This window comes from Carassius gibelio, chromosome B3 (genome assembly GCF_023724105.1).
Source record: "Carassius gibelio isolate Cgi1373 ecotype wild population from Czech Republic chromosome B3, carGib1.2-hapl.c, whole genome shotgun sequence".
NCBI lineage: Eukaryota > Metazoa > Chordata > Actinopteri > Cypriniformes > Cyprinidae > Carassius > Carassius gibelio.
In genome coordinates this window covers 18141682-18162053 of record NC_068398.1, presented here as the reverse complement: position 1 = coordinate 18162053, position 20372 = coordinate 18141682, and the positions used below count along the sequence as shown (strand labels likewise).

Genomic DNA, 20372 nt, shown 5'->3' with positions numbered 1-20372 from the left:
ACTTCATACAGAAACATACACTACTGTATAGTATGTATATAAATACTAGTCAGTATTGAAAAGCAAGTGTGAAAAGAGTAATTAAAGTTTAATAATTATTAAATAGTTTTTTTTTTTTTTTGCATTTAGTACATTCAAAACAGATGAGCATTATGTTCCCTTTCAGTCGGTCATGTTCGACGTTATGAATGGGATCTTGCCCGAGAGCCCAATCACCTTGAGTGGTACAATACGAGCCAATGGTACACAAAGTACTTTGGTCTGCGGAATTTGCATCGCGAGCTCCGGCCCGCCGAGCAACGCGAGCAACTCGCATTCAAGCTTTCGCTTCGGAGCCAAGCACATCGCTTGCTGCAATCACCGGAGTGTTTACAAGCAAGAGCTGGTGTTGGTGTGACGGCGCGATTCAGCGGTTCGTCTGGGTTTCCTGCGACAGCTCTCGCATTCCCCTGAGCGCTTCAACACCCCTAAAAGAGCAATTTCTCTCACAAAAGAGATACGGGCCGATTTGCGTCTTTTTAAAGATGTCATTTCGCCCGTGTGTTTCTGGGTGCGGTCGATATATCGCTCCTCGTGACGGTCACGATCGCTGTGTCACGTGTCTGGGCTTCCAGCACGCTGATACTGCGTTCGTGGATGGCTCATGTTCTCATTGCGGGGACATGGCCATCTCGGTGTTGAGATCGAGACTCGATTACCTTAAAAGGTATAGAGTCCCCTCTGCCACACCCCGTTCTAGCTCTTCTTCTCGCAAGAGGGCTACTTCGACTGGTGGCCAGGGTGATCTGAGGGTTACTGTGTGGGCTTCCCGGACGAGCGAACCTCCTCGGGCCACACCCCCCTCACATACGCCGCAGCCGGTTGAGTTCCCGGGATTGGGGTTGCTGGACCCTCTTAGGCTCCTGACATCTCATTGGGGGCTCGCGAAGAGGACCGTATGTCGATCGCCGCATCACAAGGCGGGCTTGAGTCCTCGGGAGATGAGGGTTCGGCTGCGTTGCCTCCCTCGGGAGTGCCAGCGTTGTCCGAGTCCGATCCCGATCTGACGGCCGTGCTTTCCCGGGCAGCGGAGAGCATCGGGCTTGAGTGATATCCTCCACCCTGTCCTGAGTGCTCAAGGCTGGACAATTGGTTCCTGGGGGCTGCTCATGCAGATCGCCAGCACCCCACTCTGGTTCCTTTCTTCCCGGAAGTGCACCAGGAAGTAACTAGTTCATGGAAGGCACCTTTAACTGCCCGAAACCGTTCTGGTTCTTCCATCGCCTTCACTGCCCTCGATGGCGGGGCTGCCAAGGGGTATGCTGGGATTCCCCCGGTGGAGCGTTCTGTTGCAATGCAACTGGGTCCACAGAGCGCCTCGGCTGGGCGTGGTGGTCCCAAGCTGCCCTCCAAGGCCTGTAAGTTCTCATCCACGCTTGTGGCCAAGGCTTGCAGAGCTTCGAGCCAGGCCGCTTCTACCCTGCATGCCATGGCCTCACTTCAAGACTATCAGGCCAAGCTGCTCCGGCAGCTGCACGAGGGCAGTGCTGACCCAGGGGTTTTGCAGGAGGCGCGCACTTCTAACGACCTCGCTCTACGGGCGACGAAGGTCACTGCGAGTTCCTTGGGTCAGGTTATGTCCACTTTGGTGGTCCAGGAGCGCCACCTATGGCTGAACCTGGCAGACATGAGGGAGTCTGATCGGGCTCACCTCCTCAACTCCCCGGTCTCCCAGGATGGCCTCTTTGGCGACGCGGTAGAGAGCTTTGCCCAGTAGTTCTCTGCCGCCCAGAAGCAGTCTGAGGCCATCAGACACATCCTGCCCCGGCGGCCCACTGCTGCTTCCACCCTGCCGCTGGCACAACCGCCTCAGCCTGCTCATCGCTGAGGGCGCCCCCCTGCGGCCGCTCAGCTCATTAGGAGATGGTAGCAGGGGGAGAATCCTTTGTTCTCATTTTTCTTTTTGTTCCGCCACTGGCCCTGCGGCCGGTGGTACCCAAACCTTCACTAAAAGAGCTGTTTCCTCCTCCTCCGGGTCCCAAGAGGCCACGAACGACAGTTGGTGACGTGCTTCCTTGCCGCTCTTGTTCTCCTCTCCCCTTGCCAGTTTCCATGCAAATACGGCTCAAGAACACTTCGCCTTCTCATGCCCTCTTTGCTACTTGGAGTCAGACTAGTGCCCGCACTAAGCCCCCGCTAAGGGACGCTATGCCTCCCATGCCGGGGCTGTCTGCTCCACCATGCTTCCCCACTGTGGGTACGCCTGTAGTCCCCTTGACCCCGCTGGTTCGGTTCCTGGGAGCCTGGCTAGAGCTCCCCAGGCCTTCCCGCTGGCTCATCCGGACGCTCAGGCTCGGCTACGCGATTCAGTTCTTCCGGCGTCCCCCCAGGTTTCGGGGTGTCCACACGACGATGGTGGGCAAAGATGCCCCTGTCATGCGCGCGGAGGTCGTGTTTATACTCTTGGGACCTCACAGTGGTTCTATCAGCACTGCAGAGAGCTCCCTTCGAACCCTTGCTCTCAGTAGAGCTAAAGTTTTTATCTTTGAAAACTGCGCTCCTGACGGCTTTGGCTTCGGTGAAGAGGGTCGGGGACCTGCAGGCATTTTCAGTTGACGAAGTGTGCCTGGAATTCGGGCCGGCTAACTCTCACATTATCTTGAGACCCCGGCCTGGGTATGTGCCCAAAATTCCCACCACTCCTTTTAGGGATCAGGTGGTGAACTTGCAAGCGCTACCCCTGGAGGAGGCAGACCCAGCCCTGGCACTGCTCTGTCCAGTACGTGCGCTCCTCACCTACGTGGACAGAACTCGGTGCCTTAGGACCTCAGACCAGCTCTTTGTCTGTTACGGAGGCCAGCAGAAGGGAAAGGCTGTCTACAAGCAGAGGTTATCTCACTGGATAGTGGATGCTATTGTCCTGGCTTATAAGGCTTGAGACCTGCCATGCCCCCTAGGGGTGAGAGCTCACTCAACTAGGAGTGTAGCTTCCTCCTGGGCACTGGCGCATCGCACCTCACTAGCAGACATCTGTAGAGCTGCGGGCTGGGCGACACCTAACACATTCGCAAGATTTTATAATCTCTGTGTAGAGCCTGTGTCCTCCCGGGTACAGCCATGTGTGGGACCAGGTGCTTCCATGTGTCGTGATTCTCCTTTCTGGGTAATCCCACGTGTGTATGTCCACAGTAAGTCTTTCCGCAGCATGTGTCTTTCCCTTGGCAAGCCCCTTGCCAGCTCTGTCATTGAAACTTCCACCCTGCGGACTGGGTACCTCAGAGTTCTTATGTATCACCACGAACGTGACCGACTGAAAGGGAACGTCTTGGTTAAGCAAGAAGGCGCCGCCAAGTCCGGTCGCCGTCCAGGTCGCTCCGCTTAGATTATGTTTTTATTTACTTTTTTACCTACTTTTGCTTTCTCTTTTTACACACATTACCTCTGCACTGATCATATACGAAAAGGAAACACTTTTGGACATTGGACACCGCTTCACTGACCTGTTTCAGGACACTTTATCCTCCAACCCATCGTGGCCATCTGAGATTCTCCGGAACGCCGAGATGAACAATGGCCACCTGAATAACCACCCAAGGCGACGGATCAAGAAACACCGCGGGAAACGTGCTGGGATTCGCAACAGACTGAGGAAAAGAGCACACAGCCCTCCTTTACCGAGCATTTTGCTCGCCAATGTCCAGTCTCTGGAGAATAAGATGGACGATCTTAGAGCTAGGATAAGTTTCCAACGGGACATTAGGGACTGTAACATCCTTTGTTTGTCTGAAACGTGGCTCACGCCCTTGGTCCCGGACGCTGCTGTAACGCCGTCTGAAAACTTCTCTGTTTTACGGATGGACAGGACAGCCGAGGCCGGCAAATCCAAAGGCGGAGGAGTTTGTTTCATGATTAACAAGAAATGGTGTGACCCCAGGAATATCTCCACTCTGTCGCGCTCCTGCTCGCCTCATCTGGAACATTTATCCATTATTTGCCGCCCATTCTATCTGCCTCGGGAGTTTTCATCGATCATCATAACTGTTGTTTACATCCCTCCACAAGCAGACACTGGCTTGGCTTTGTCTGAGCTTCACGAGGCGCTCAGCGGCAACATCAACAAACATCCTGACGCTGCTATTATCATCGCTGGGGACTTTAACAAAGCCAAACTCAGGCAAGTCATGCCTAATTTTTATCAACATGTATCCTGTCCAACCAGAGGACCGAATACACTGGATCATTGCTACACTCAGTTTAAGAATGCCTACAAAGCACGCTCACTACCGGCTTTCGGCAAATTGGACCATGCCGCCATTTTCCTCACACCGGAATATAAACAACGGCTCGTTCAAGATCCCCCGGTGAAGAGGGTGGTGACGCGATGGTCCGACCAATCAGAAGCAACGTTACAGGTGGCTCTTGATGACGTAGACTGGGACATGTTTCGCGCAAGTTCATCTGACGTCAGCGAGTTCACGGATGTAGCGTTAAGCTTTGTAAACACACTAGCCGAACAAGCTACGGATACAATAAATATAAGGACATTCTCAAATCAGAAACCATGGGTGGACAGATCAATCCGTGCAGCAGTAAACAAACGCACTGCTGCTTACAACGCCGGTCTTTTATCGGGAAACATGAGCGAGTACAAAGCATCGTGCTATGCTCTCCGGCGCACAGTAAGAGCCGCCAAACACAGACACAGGGAACGCATAGAGTCACATTTCCAGCTAAATGACTCCCGACGCATGTGGCAAGGACTAAGGACCATCTGTGACTTTGGAAATAAATCCTCTGCAGAGGCGAGAGCAGATCCGTCGCTGGCTGACGAGCTAAACACTTTCTACGACCGCTTCGAAAGCAATCGAAGCAGTGCGAGTATGCCGATCAACGCGTAAGGAAGCAGCAGTCAGAGCAGCGATCATCATGCGATCACCGTGTCAGAGGACGAGGTTCGGAGGGCACTAAAGAGAGTGAATTTAAGGAAAGCAGCTGGACCTGATGGGATTTCTGGCCGTGTTCTGCGGTCCTTCGCTGATCAGCTCGCTGGTTTGTTTACATCCATTTTTAACGAGTCTCTTGCTACATCGGTGGTTCCCACCTCACTCAAAAAATCGGTCATCATCCCTGTGCCTAAAAACAATAAACCCTCTTGTCTGAATGACTATCGTCCAGTTGCCCTCACATCAATAGTCATGAAGGTCTTTGAGGGACTGGTTAAAAACGTCATCTGCTCCTCCATCCCGGATACTTTGGACCCTCTTCAGTTTGCTTATCGCCCAAACAGATCCACAGATGATGCCATCTCTCACATCCTGCACTCTTCTCTCACACACATCGACAGCAATAACAGGAACTATGTAAGGCTGCTATTTATTGACTATAGCTCAGCTTTTAATACTATAGTCCCCATAAAGCTAGCTTCCAAACTCATAGACCTCGGACTGAATTCTTCACTCTGCGACTGGATCCTTGATTTCCTCACCGGCAGACCTCAAGTGGTGAAACTAGGCCAGCACACCTCCAGCTCCATCACCCTGAACGTAGGAGCCCCGCAGGGCTGTGTCCTGAGTCCCCTGCTCTACTCTCTTTACACACATGACTGCATGTCTTCGCACAGCTCCACATCCATTATCAAATTTGCTGATGATACTGTGGTTCTGGGCCTCATTCACAACAATAATGAGACCGCATACTTGGATGAGATAGAGAAATTGACATCATGGTGCCAGGACAACTGTCTCTCTCTGAATGTGAGCAAAACTAAAGAACTGATTGTGGACTTCAGGAAGAGACAGCAGCAGCCCTATACTCCTCTTATGATCAGCGGGACCCCTGTGGAGAGGGTGAGCAGCAGTGTTGTAGTCGAGACCAGCTCATTCGAGTCCGAGTCCAGATCGAGTCCAGAGAGGGTCGAGTCCGAGTCAAGACCGAGTTCAGAAAGGGTCGAGTCCGAGTCAAGACCGAGTTCAGAAAGGGTCGAGTCCGAGTCAAGACCGAGACCAGAGAGATTGGGTCTGAGACAAGACCTAAAGAAATCTTCAAGAGTATGTCAATGTTTGGTGGAAACAATAAAGGTTAAAAGGGCCACATAGTATGTGGTGTAAAGGTAATTTTATTAATATTATGAAGTGTTACTTGTCAATATTAAGTGCTCATTTTCACATAACATTGTTGTACCACTATACACATCCATATAACCTTTCTGGTACACATAATATTACTGTACGACTCTATATTGTAATTCTACATAACACTTCTAGTACAAGTAACATTACTGTACCACTATACCTGTAAATGTTCAACTGTAACAGCTTTTACATAACTTTTAACCTTGAAGCTTAGCTAATAACTGCTAATATCCTTACAATGTATTGGATTATGTGCACTTTAGATGTTGTGAAGTTTAGAGATGGGCATAATTACTTTTCAAAAAAAATAAGTGAGGAGACCATCCAGCTACCCAACCAAGCACGATGTGGTCTCATGATCAATCCACCCCAACTAAAAACTCTCTACTGGCGCAGAGGAAGCGGGGACTGACAACAGTTACCATTTTATCACTTTCTGTAACAGCAACGGATAATCTAATGCTAATTTCCCTGGATGGTGCGTTTTAATGCAGGGTAAAATACACACTTTTTTTTTTTTTTTGTTACGGAGGGCATACACACAAGAGCCGAGTGACTGTCCAGGAAAATTTCATCCAAAAGTGTGTATGTGCCAGGGGAGGAAAGCTGGATCAAATGCCATATAAGTTCAATGCATTCTGTCAGACATTGTTTTTGAGGGGGAGATGTTTAGTGTTGAGACAGTCAGTCTGTGTCTGTATTCATTATATAATTTAACTAAACAATATTTGTTTTTTTTCTGTGACCATTTTGTCCTACTTTGTAAAAATAACACAGTTGAGAGAAATAATGTAGCAATGTGGCTTTCTGGAAAGCGGGATCACTACAGGCGGATGGGAGGAGGGTAACTTAAGGCCGGTGACACTGGCTGTGTGGCGTCTCTACTGCGTGCCAGAAACGTGGTGGCTGCTTCGCGTTTTCTGTGTCTTTACACACCAGAAGCGTGCCTGCACGCGGCGCTTGGCGCGCTGCTGCTGCTGTAGGTGACATAGAGGGAGGCCGCCAAAAAAACAGGCTCTTGTCTTCATGACAACAATATCAAATGTATTTTTTTATTTTTTTACACACCTACTGATAAGACACCATCAACAGTATTGACGGCAAAATAGAGTATGTTTGACAGGTGCATTATTTGAAAATCGATCATTATTAATTTATTTTTAAAATTACATTTATATTTGAATTTATGTCAACCTATAGACTTTCAAATATCAAAATGTCATGAATTAATATGTATTTGTGTACAAAATGACATATAAACATATTTTCCTAGTATATTTTGCCTGGAAACACTTCCAACATGCACGCGTGTCGCGTGAAAAATAGGCGTCGGTTCTATTTCTAGCATGCACGGGTTTTCCGCGCGTCTCACGCAGACAGTCTGCAAGATCTAACCTGTTAACATGGGAGCCGAATTAAAAACAGACACGCCACGCAGCTGAGGCGCTTGCGCCACACATCCAGTGTGTTGCTGGCCTAACGTCTCACGTCAAAAGAAAATCACCAGTCATTGGATGTGTCAATACATCAATTTAAATAAACATTAACATACAGTAATAATCATGAAATATTTTGATTGGGACTCGAGTGGACTCGGGCATAAGTCCGATTCCTAATATGTTCGAGTCCGAGTCAATACCGAGTCAAAATGCACACGAGTCCATGACAAGACCGAGACCATTAAAATACGGTCTCGAGACCGAGTCCAAGACCGAGTCCGACTCAACACTGGTGAGCAGCTTCAAGTACCTTGGTGTAAACATCTCGGAGGACCTCACTTGGACTACTCACATTCAAACACAGGTTAATAAAGCCAGGCAAAGACTGTACCATCTGCGACAGCTGAGGAAATTCAGGGTCTCACCAGCAATCCTGAAAACTTTCTATTCTGGGGCAATAGAAAGCGTATTAACTCAGTGTATCTCAGTGTGGTATGGGAACAGCTCCAGTCAAGACTGCAAAGCCCTGCAGAGAGTTGTGCGCTTAGCTGAGAACATTTCAGGGTCTGCTCTCCCCTCTCTGCAGGACATCTACCTCAAACGCTGCAGAAGTAGAGCTGCAAAAATCATCAAAGACTCCACCCACCCCAGTAATCATATTTTCACTTTGCTGCCATCTGGTAAGCGCTTCCGTAGCCTGATGGCAAAAACTGAGAGACTCAGGAGGAGTTTCTTCCCCCAGGCCATCAGGCTCTTAAACTCTAAACCAGCTTCTTAACATCCTCATGCCTCCACTTAATGTTCACTTTATCTTTTTACTATATTCACTACCTCACATAGACACACTGACAGTGTCGCCCTGTTTTGCACATTTGCTTCTTGTACATTCCTGGGTATCTTAATATTTAAGACTACAGTAAAATGCATATATGCACATTGTACATCCCTGTAAATCTTAATATTTAAGACTACAGTTTACACTCATGCACATTATTTTGCGTTCTATATTTAATTCTACAATATACATTTTTTATATTTTATTCTTATATTTTTATTGTTTACTTTTATTTCATTCTTACATAGCTTTATTTATGTATATTTTCATCTGTGTTGTTTTCTTTAATAATTGCACTGTCCATGGAGCGGACCTGACTCACATTTCACTGCTGGTTATATATGCTATATATAATTTTGTATGTGACGAATAAAAATCTTGAATCTTGAATCTTGAATCTTGTATGTGACCCTCATTCCCTGAAGGAGGGAACGGAGATGTTACGTCCCCTTGCCACATCGCTGTTCCGCTGAACGGCTGGGTCACTGGCTCGGCTCCTCAGCGAAGACTTGAATGCGAGTTGCTCGCGTTGCTCCTTATATACCCGCTCTGCGGGGCAGAGCTCGCGATCATGAAAAAAAATATAATATAAATTAATAAAAATATTCTTAATATGGTTTATTCGTTTATCAAATTAATTTCATTAATTAAATTAATTACTAAAAAATTAAGTAAATGAGTAAATTAATAAAAATGTAAATAAATAAATATATAGTGTGCGTGAGACTCAGAAATATGATTCCACTGCTTACATACGATACATTCCTAACTGAATATTTAAATAAATTATGCAAATTGATGACCTTCTTAAACCCTTCATAATCAGTTCTGTATCACTGTTAATTATTGCCACATTTTGTTTCCAATAATAAATGTACAGATTATTTAAAGCGTTTATTAATTTAGGTCTTATTATTATATATCTTAGGTTTTGTTTTATTGTATTTACATTTTTTTGTCCTTTAAAGTATACTGTGCTTGTAGATGTTTATCTGTGTGGCGAGTGGGGCGGGGCCGAGAGGCGTGGGAATGAGGAGTGAGGCAAGGTGTAGTGATTAGAGATGAGCTGCACCTGCGCCCCACCGCCGGTATCGAGTCCCACGTAGGAGATGGAAGGATATAAAACTGGAGCGACTATAGTGAAGGACGAGAGAGGACCAGGCCTGGGACATTATTTTATGTTTTGGTTTTTATTTGCGCGCACCAGTCGTCTGCGAGGGGCTGGTGCGCTGTTTTGTATTTATTTTGAATATTAAAATGTTTTGATTGTGCGCCGGTTCCCGCCTCCTTCTTCCCGATGATTACAAAGGTTTTATCGTTACAGTGGTGCCGAAGCCCGGGAGAAGGAGGGACGCGCTGCTGAAGATCCTTCGCCGCTGTGGTGAATCCGCGGTGCCCTCGAGCTGGCGAGGTATGTGCCGCCATGGACGCTCGAGGCGGTGGGCTTGAGCGAGTTGCCGGGGACCGGCGAGCTCGCTGCCGGCCGCCCACGATATGGAAGGGCAGCTGCCGTCCGTGAGGGAGCGGAGGAGTCGGCGCCGTTCGCCAAGGGGCCGGAGCCTGCTGCCTCCGCGATGGAATCCGGAGGGGCAGGGAACGGGGGACTCCTGCCGCTGCCCAAAATCGGAGGAGCCGTTGCCGTCCATCGGGCGGCGGAGGAGTGTCGTGCCATCCGCCGAGGGCTGTCCAGTGCCACCGCCAGGCACCGCGGAGGAGATCACCCAGCTGGTGGAGGGCCAAGCAGCAGTGCGTCTGGGAACCGGAATTTTTTTTTTCTTTTCTCCTCTCTCCCCTCTCTCATCTCTGTCGCTCCTCCTTCCATCTCCTTTTCTCTCGCCTCGTCTGTCCTACCCCCAGGTTCCCGCAGGTCCCCGTGAGTGGTCCCCCCCCGGAGGGAAGGGGGGGGGTAGAGCGCAGTCTCGGGAGTACCCCCCGGCCATGCGAGGAGCGATGGGGGTATGTGGCGAGTGGGGCGGGGCCGAGAGGTGTGGGAACGAGGAGTGAGGCCAGGTGTAGTGATTAGAGATGAGCTGCACCTGCGCCCCACCGCCGGTATCGAGTCCCACGTAGGAGATGGAAGGATATAAAACTGGAGCGACTATAGTGAAGGACGAGAGAGGACCAGGCCTGGGACATTATTTTATGTTTTGGTTTTTATTTGCGCGCACCAGTCATCCGCGAGGGGCTGGTGTGCTGTTTTGTATTTATTTTGAATATTAAAATGTTTTGATTGTGCGCCGGTTCCCGCCTCCTTCTTCCCGATGATTACAAAGGTTTTATCGTTACACTCTGGAGATGATGAACTTATTTTTTAATGAATCCTTGTAGTCTATTCCTCCTCCAGCATGGATCATGCCGATGAACTCAAGGATCTTCCCCTGAGTGAGTCTAATCCAGGAAAGTGCCTTAGAGCCATCACTGAGAGCATATCCAGATATTTTACAGGAAATGGTAAAAGATTCTCCAGATTTTACCAAAAGGGAACTTGGCTGGTTGTGTTCCATGCTGCTGTACACATCTGCAAAAAAAGAAAAGGAAAAAAGAAAAAAAAGGTCTTTATTTTGGGTTATTGATGTGAAATACTGCTGAAAAAAACTTAAAGATTTGTACTAACAAGGTGTGACAGACATCAATAGAATCACAAAACAGAAAAAATCATGATTTTATTAGTGGTTCTTCTCAGCTTCATGGAAACTTAAGAGAATTATACACAGCAAGTGTGGGGATGGGTATAAATACTGGAGAATTTGCATTTTGAGTATTGATAATGTGTGTGTGCACAGGGTAAATATTGAAAGATGGATCTCCAAGAAATACAAGTTTTGCCATAATTTACTCATTTCAGAAAGTTAATTGTGGAATTTAATATATATTTATATATACAAACACAAAGATTCTTAAAATAACTGCCAAATAACCAGTGGATCATTATAGAACCTTTAAGTTCAACTTTTAACCTTTTTGATAGCTAGAAGTTCTTTTCTTTGCACTTAAAGGTTCTTTTTTTGAACTCTAAAGGTTCAGTCTCTTCTAAGAGTGTGTATTTACATTTACATAAAAATTTAGCATAGCTTTTTTTGATATCTTGTATCACTGCTATTCTATGCATAGCTGATGTATATCCTCAACTGTTACACCGATTAAAACTTTATAAACTCATAAATCATGCAGTAATGACTCATTTGGAACAAAATATCAAACTAGACTTTTATATTTTCTGAAGTGTTTGCCCATATAAATCTCATCCTAGTTGCCAGTGCTTAGTTGTAGAACAGGGTAAAAGGTGGGCCTATGCTTAATTTCTTAATTTAGCTTTATTAATGAATTAATTAATGAATAAACAAATTACTATGTTGTGAAAAGCTTTTGGCGATGATTCACAACAGAAATTTTATTTTTTCATAATTTAATATGCCCTGAGAGTAACAACTTGGTTAAGACTCTAAACACAAGATTGCAGCATTATATTTTCATATATTTAAGTTCATTCTTGTAACGGGGTCAGTAGTTTTTGTTCAGCCCTCCTGTTTTTTTGTCTTACTGTGAGTCTCTAGCACAGTAATAAACAGCTGTGTCTTCAGTCTTCAGGCTTTTCACCTCTAAATGCAGCATGTTTTTGCTGGTGTCTTTGGTGATGGAGAACTGTCCCTGTAGAGACTGAGCATAATATGCACTTGAGCCAGTGTCTATAAATCCAATCCACTCCAGTGCTTTCCCTGGTTTCTGACGGATCCAGTGCATCCAGTAGCTGCTCATTGAGAATCCAGACACAGTGCAGGACAGAGTCACTGATTCTCCAGGCTTTTTCACCACAGAATCTGAGGAGGTCAAAGACTGACCACTAACAGCTGAAAAAGATAAAACAAATCATGTTAGATGATTTAGAAGAGTGAAATTACAACAGTAATATAGAACTAATAGGAGTTTCTCACATGAGATAATTATCAGCAGGAGTCCATACAGTAGCATCTCCATCTCCGCAGTAAAACAGTGACAGTTACACTGCAGAAGTTTGTCACTGGACACATGCACTGACTGAAAGTTTAGCTTTTATCAGTTTTTGAGTCTGGGAGACACTGACCCTTCCCACAAAATTATTTGCATCTTTGCAGGTTTGCAGATCTGTAGTTTAATGCAGTAATCTGAGAATTATTACAGTAGACAAGGGGAAAATCTTCACTTATATATTAATAACTGAGTTATACATGTAAATTATTTTACTTTTTTCTCAGTAATTATTTATCATCAGCATTGCTCAATCATTTTCCAAACAGTTTCTGGTTAGCAGGTAAGGTTTTTTTTTATTTTATTTTGTTCTTTATCTTTAGATTAATGTCTCAGTGTCATGTTTATTTTGTAGGGTAAGGCTTATAAGATCTGTGTGTGATGGTGTTTCAGACAGGACTTATACCACTTCAGAGACTCTTTTTCATATTGTATAACCAACATATCTTCAGTCCACCATCATGTTTCTCATGAATAGTTTTTGAACAGGTTCTTGTATTTGTGCTTCCACTGTGTCTCTTGCACAGTAATACACTGCAGTGTCTTCAGTCTTTAACTGACTCATGTGCAGATAGAGATTAGAGCTGTCCTTAGATGCTGTGAATCGGCCCTGAACTGACTGAGCTGAGTTCTTATTAGAATCTGAATAATAATAAATAATCCATTCCAGTCCTTTTCCAGGTGCCTGACGGATCCAGTACATGCTAGTGCCACTAACAGTAAACCCACTGCAGGCACAGGTCAGTTTGTAGGAAGCACCTGGAGACACAACTACTGACTGTTCAGACTGTGTGAACACAACCTGACAGTCAATACCTGTGGATAAAAACAACATGTAGAATTATAAATCCTGGAGTCCTGGAGCTCAGGTATTACCTCCTCGGCTGCCACTTCACACTCATTACCGACCACGCACCCCTACAGTGGGTGGCCCGAGCGAAGGAGACAAACGCCAGGGTGACACGGTGGTTCCTCACGCTACAGGACTTCAACTTCACCATGCAACACCAAGCGGGGATGACCAACGGCCCAACGCAAACGCCGACGGACTCTCCTGAATATGGGCAGGGGACACGTGTCCCGAGCTCTCATCAGCGTTGCCCTGGAAACCGAGCAGTCGCACCTGGACCTGCTCGTCAATGGCTGAGCGGCCACACCTGCACCCCATCAAGCCCAAAATAATTGCTTTCCGCATTAAATGACAGGATCTGTGATCTATTAAACAGATGAAAAAAACAGACGAGAAATATGTGTTACAAGCACTTTAAGACATGTCGTTAACATCTAAGATTATTTGATAAACAGATCTTTAACTTCATGTTCATCTGACTTCAGTGTTTAATGAAATTTGTATTGGTATAAATACTTAGTTCTTCAAGAATGTATTTTGGACAGAAGTTGAAATTCCCCGTTATGCCAGATGATTCCTGCAGTGATTAAAAAAGTAGAAAGAATAAAGATTTCTGAACTGTATTGTGTTTCTTAAAAACAAATATTGAGACACATGCAGTTCTGTCAGCACTGATGACTAAATAATATTAATTTATTGCCTGATTGATTAAAAAGTTTGCAATGTTTAGTAAAAATAAAAATAAATGGAAGAAGCAAATAACAAATGCAGCAGTAGGCACTTTTTATTTGTCTCCGACACTTTTGCATTGTGTTTCCAAGCTGTCTATGCAGAGAATACAATAATTCTTGCACAGGTCTTCAGGCAATTTGTGTCACTGTGTATTGCGTGCACAATAATAAACAGCTGTGTCCTCAGTCTGAAAGCTTTGACATCGTAACAAGACTGTGTTGCTGGAGGTTTCAGCAGTGAAACTGATCTTATTCTTCATTGTGTCACTGGTGCCTGTATCTCCAGAACTACAGAACCAGCCAATCCATTCCAACGCTTTTCCAGCTGAGTGTCGTATCCAATTAGTACAGCCACCTCCTGATGCTGAATATCCAGTGATCTTACAGCCGATGGAAAATGATTCAGCTCAATGCAATTAACACCTGGGAACATACATTTGAAAATATTGTCATTAACTGAAATGAGTTGTGCACATTATTGTCACAAAACCTCTGAACATATTTTAAATAGTAGCAGCTACAAGACTCCCTAATAAACCCATAGTATAGTGTTGATACTGTTACTCACTGGGTGCTGTAGATAAAATCATTAGCAATAATCTAAAATACATGATTCTGTCTCTCAGGTGGGACCTGTGACTCTATCTAGACCGCAGGACTTAAAGAGCTCTTTATTGTGTCCGCATGCACCTGTTTACATAAGGAAGGAGATTTGCATCAATACTTTTTAGTTAACAAATTAAATTCAAACTACAAAATGAAAATTTCCCTAAATTAAACTGACAACACTGAAGTCTTTTTTGTAAATGAGCCATTAAAAATCATTAAATATCTTCTGTTTGTTTCCTCTTGACACCTATTTTACAAAATGTTTAGATGTAAAATCTAATTAAACAAAAGTCTTTATTCCTTATAATGGGTGCATGAAAAATGCACAGATCTCAGCACTACAGAAATATTCTTCTGTAGTTCAGTTCTTTCTCACATACATTTATTTTGATGTACTCATGGACTTTTTTCCTTCTTAAATGAAATGCATAATGTTTATTTGTGTTTCTTTAGAATTTAGAAATTGGACTGCCTTTTCTCTGTCAAGAAAACAAACATTCATTCAGTGACATTTGAAGCAGTGAACTAAAACTGCTTGACAAGAGCGCCACCTCTTGGAAAGGAACAGTACATCTGGAGCATCAGTGAAGTCAACAGTGAAGGTGGTTTTTGTATTGCTTTGACACTGAACTCATTCACTGTGAATCTTTAGCGCAGTAATACACAGCAGTGTCTTCAGTCTTGAGGCTGTTCATCTGTAGATACAGTTGACTGCTGGAATCATCTCTGGACACTGTGAACCTTCCCTGAACTGACTGGGAATAGTAGATTGGAGAACTGGACGTGCCGATAGTTGAAACCCATTCCAGTCCTTTACCGGGTGCCTGTCTCACTACACCTGCCCAGTAGCCGCTGAATGAATATCCAGAGGCAGTACAGACCAGACGAAAAGATTCACCTGGTCTTTTTACCACAGCTTCAGACTGAGTGAAGGTCTGACAATGAATATCTGTGGAAGAGAAAGAAATATAATAAACTGAAAATTCAGGAAAAAGGTATAACTATTTGCTTGCTAAAAGTATTTACAGTAATATTATTATTATTAAGAAAACAACAAACCATTTAAAAACAGTAGTATCAGGACTGAATTAATTATTGTTGCCATTGCTAATGATGTTCTTCAACAAAAGCCACATACAATCAGTGAACAGAAACAGTTTATGAGAGATAAACATCCCATGTTTGCATGAACTCCTCCTCCAGCCTCAATTCTTCTTTTACATGTGCATAAAAAACAGACATTTGTATGTAAATAAATAAGTATGTGACATTAAATTTGTGACAATAAATTTGAATATGTGACATTTATGAGAAAACTTTTCATAGGTGTTAAATGACTATGTAATATTTTTAAAGCATTTTTAGCTGAATGAAATGTGTGAATGGATTAATAAATCCTTATGTGTTAATGATTACTGTATACTGGCACAGCTTGTAAATGACTGTAAGAATATTTATATGGGGACTGGTGTTGGATGCTGATGAAAGGCTAGAAATGCCCCTGGTGTTATCTATATCTGATTCTTGCATGTGTTCAGGTTTTTGTACAGAGCTGTGGCTTGTTTATTTACTGTGAATCTCTGGCACAGTAAAACACAGCTGTGTCCTCAGTCTGAAAATTCTTCCCCTGTAGAAACACTGTGTTTTTGGACGTGTCCTGGGTGAAACTGATCTTGTTTTTCACTGAGTCTTTAATGTTAGTGCTACCACCACTACAAAGATATCCAAGCCATTCCAGTGCTTTTCCAGTGGGTTGACGAATCCAGTGAATGCAGTAGCTTGATTCTGAAATCCTGCAGGAGATGGAGAATGATTCTTGAGGTTTCACAACCATAGATGAAGGTTGAGTGAGCTCAACACAGAAAACACCACCTGAAAATAACAATAAAATAATGTATTATTAGTTATGTCTCAAAATGTCTGATAACAGAAGCTTATTTCACTGATATAGATAGAATAAAAGATCAGTCAAGCTCACATGATGCAGCTGCTACCAGCAGTAATAGAGCTGATGAGAAGATCATGATTAAAAATGATGTGAATTTCTCCTTCTGTGCCTAAGACACACTTCGCTTTAGTACATGGAGTAGATGGAGAATTTGCATATAGTCATTTTGTTGTCCAAGATGTGAAACCTCTTTTGCCATTTAATCTTTAGTCTGTTTGATATCTTGTATAATCTGTTGCACCATCAGGTTTTTAGATGTCCAATAAATGCATTCTTAATATAAATATAAACCTTTTATTCTTTGATATGGAGGCCTATTTAGAGATTCTTATTGGTTGTCCAAGATGCATGAATGTTTTTATTTTGTTGCCTAATTTTTATTTTATTTTATTTTTTATTAATAATATTTTTTTTATAAATTTAAACAATGCACTTTTATAGCAATTTGTAGTGTAAATTTGAGAAACCTCTTTATAAATCTATTGTATAATCTGGGTCTTATAATTTGATGTTTATCAACAAAATTATATAGTGAAAGTTGAAAAAGTGGCAAATAAATGCATATACCAAAAATTTCAGACATCTCTAATGAAACAGCATGAGCACAACCCATATTCAACAAACACATTTAGTTTAATATTTGGTATTTAATTTATTAAAAACAATAAAATATTAGGTCCAGTGCAATATTTAAGCAGAACTGTGTTTCCTACTAGGCCACAGATCTGTCTGCACAGTCAGGCTGATGTTTTGGAAAAAACAACACGAGTGTGATTTTACTTGTATGCAAAAGTTCAGTAAACAAAATAATACTGAATAACTTACAATTTAGTTTTGTCAGTATTGCAATTTTCATTGTTTTTGCTCTGTCAATGCCATCAAAGAACAATTGTGCCTCACAAGTCTCTGCTGTTTTGTTCCGGTTTATAAAAACTGGATACATGAATGCAATCCACTTCAGTGTTTTTCCAGGGATTTCTCTCACAACAGCTGCAGCACAGTTACTGAATGAAAATTCAGAGGATGTCCAGAACAGCTGAAAAGATTCACCTGGTCTTTTTACCACAGCTTCAGAGTGAAGGACTGACAATGAATGTCTGTGGAGGGGAAAAAACAAAGTGAATACACTAAAACATTTACAGAATCTAAAGCTGACGATACTAAATTAAATTTAATCTGACTAACTAAGAAAATTGCATTATTTACTGACCATGTAAAAATAATATTAAGAAGAGTAAATTCATTTTTATCATAATTGTAAAATGATTGTCCGACCTGTGCTGTCAGCAAATACAGACACATTTTTTGTTGCAGCTTAAGAAGAAAACACATTACTGTTTTCCATTAACTCCTCCTTCCATCTGCATTGCACATTTTCTTGCAATGAACTGAATGATAAACGAGTGCACAGGATTTTTCTTTATATTGGTTCAAATGACACATTACTTGGTGATAAATAATGCATTTGTTTCATTATAAGGATTTCTTTGGAATTTTGTTGTACAAGCTGAATTAATGTCTATAATTTCATTATGACATTTAAAAACCAGAAAGTCATCAGAAACACTTTTTATTTGTGATATGACAATGTTTCTGTACAGGGAGTCTGTAGGTGTCTCTCAGTGTGTTTCTTTGGCACAATAATACACAGCTGTGTCCTCAGCTCGCATATTCTTTCCTTGCAGTGTTATTGTGTTCCTGGAAGTGTCTCTGGAGATACTGAACTTGCTTTTCAGGGAATCCTTATAGACTGTGCTTCCACCACTCCAGATGATTCCAATCCACTCCAGAGCTTTTCCTGCAGGGTGACGAATCCAGCCTGTAGCAGAGCTTGTAACTGAATATGAGACTTTACAGTTGATAGTGAGAGTGGCATCAGGATGGACAGTCAGAGACTCAGGCTGAGTGAGTTCATATGAATCAATACCTGTATCAAATCAAATAATACCTGTTAGTAAGATATCAAGATCTTTTGATCAACAAAATGATGTATCACACAGAAAACAGACTAAACTTACAGGATATGACTACCAGAAGCAGCACTAAAGATGAAGAGATCATGGTTTGTTTCTCAGCACAGTTTGACTGAACTGAAGTGAATTCTTCACTCCCTCTAGTGATCAGATGAATGTGTAAACTGACTCATGCCTGCTGTTTAAATATGCAATAGGAGATTTACATACTTCACATGCATAACCCTGTCCTGAACATTATTTTCAAAAAGGCTTTTAGGTTTGAATTTAAGTCATTATTTACATTGAAAGAGTCATTGAGCAATGATCATGTAAAGTCAACTGTATTATTCCATTATCTAATCATGCAATACTCTAATGTAAATGAATGGAACATTTATTTTTTCTCCTCATGTTATTTTTATTATGACAGGGATCTTTTATATACATTACACTGAAAACCCTAATAAGTTGACTGAACTAAATTTATTGAGTAAACTTGTTGCCTTAATTTAATTGAGTAATGGAGTCTCCCAAAACTTACATATTTAAGTTTATTTAACTTGACGGTTTTGTAGACTACCTAAATCCCTCAGAGGTTTAAATGTTGATACTTGATTCATTTGAAGTCACCAATGTGGTGGAAAGTGTTTGGTTTAGTTGGGATCTTGGTCCAGTTGCTTCTTGTGTTAATTTGTCTCTTGCTGCTGTTTTTGTGGTGAAAAAAGACAAATTTAAATGAGCTCAGTTGTTATTTGATGTTTTTTGTTGATGAGAAAGTCATCACATAATACGTATTTGAGATCATAAAATAAGTTTTGTTTGATATTTTTAACAGGCACCAGAAGTAAAATACTTATTTTAAAGACCGACGAAATGAATGTGTTTGAAATCATTTGAGTAAAAGAATCAATCAAGTACTCACACACACAGACTTCTAGATGTAGCATATGCATCACAATAATGGTGACAAACAAAAGAGCTTCATAGCACAAACTCCTCCTTATTTTCCAGCCTTTTTTGTTCTGATTGTCACCATTGATGTGATGCATATCCAAAATCTTGATGTCTGTTTGTGACGACATGATCGGTTTTCTAAAAGTAAGTACATTGTTTTATCTACAAAGTTTATATCCATAAAAGTATATCAATAGTTGCAGCAATACATTTTATTTTACTATAATTAGTCACCATTACAAGCAAGATATGTGTATGTTAGATCTCAACTCTCTTTGCCACAGTAACAGTGTTTTACAACACACAAGATACAGCAGCAAGAGACAAGCTAACACCAACAAAGAGCTGATAACACCTGAGCTCTTTTAAACTTTGTCTTTCTTCGCCACGAAAACAGCATTTTAAAATATACCGTTATAGCAGCAAAAGACAAGCGAACATAAGAAGTATCTGGACCAAGATCCCAACTAAACCAAACATTTTCCACCACAATGGTGACTTCAAATGAATCAAGTATGCACATTTAAACCTCTGTTAATTCTCAATAAGAGCTTCTCTAGATGTCTGACAGAAATAAAGTCACAGAACCTTGTAAGGAGGATATGTGAACATCTATATCGGATGTACAGAAGACATAAAAAACATTAAAAAAAGACGTCATAAAAACATTCTCTCCTCAGCGGATGTCTTTTCAATGTCTGCAAAGACATAAAAATACTTTTTTTTTTTTTTTTTTTACAGTGCAGTATAGGGTTTACTGTATTTTCATAAATTCTGTGACAGTTTGTCAAAAGGTCAAAGTTTAAATATGCTGTTATTTGTTTTACTTCAGTGTGCTGTCAAAAATGAGAACATCATTTTCAGTTAAATTTACATGTTGAGTTAACTTAAATATATAAGTACACTTGAAATTACTACCAAGTTAAGTGAACATAA

General features: G+C 42.4%; 1 long non-coding RNA gene and 3 gene segments (V, D, J or C); all 4 read right to left on the bottom strand.

Annotated features, from left to right (window-relative positions):
• The window catches only part of LOC127952993 (uncharacterized), a 37201-nt gene extending 21524 nt beyond the window's left edge, over window positions 1–15677 (bottom strand). Inside the window, exons 1-2 of the long non-coding RNA XR_008153078.1 lie at window positions 15639–15677; window positions 15321–15528 (exon numbers count right to left, since the gene is read on the bottom strand). This is a non-coding gene — a long non-coding RNA (uncharacterized LOC127952993). The remainder of the gene's footprint in view (window positions 1–15320; window positions 15529–15638) is intronic.
• LOC127952264 (Ig heavy chain V region 914-like) overlaps window positions 1–20372 on the bottom strand; it is a 55609-nt gene that overhangs the window by 32243 nt on the left and 2994 nt on the right.
• LOC127952974 (Ig heavy chain V region 914-like) lies at window positions 11901–12434 on the bottom strand. The segment is given in 2 exon segments: window positions 11901–12232; window positions 12317–12434. Coding segments are annotated over 2 exon segments (354 nt in total).
• On the bottom strand, window positions 16129–16626 carry LOC127952986 (Ig heavy chain V region XIG14-like). The segment is given in 2 exon segments: window positions 16129–16451; window positions 16558–16626. Coding segments are annotated over 2 exon segments (351 nt in total).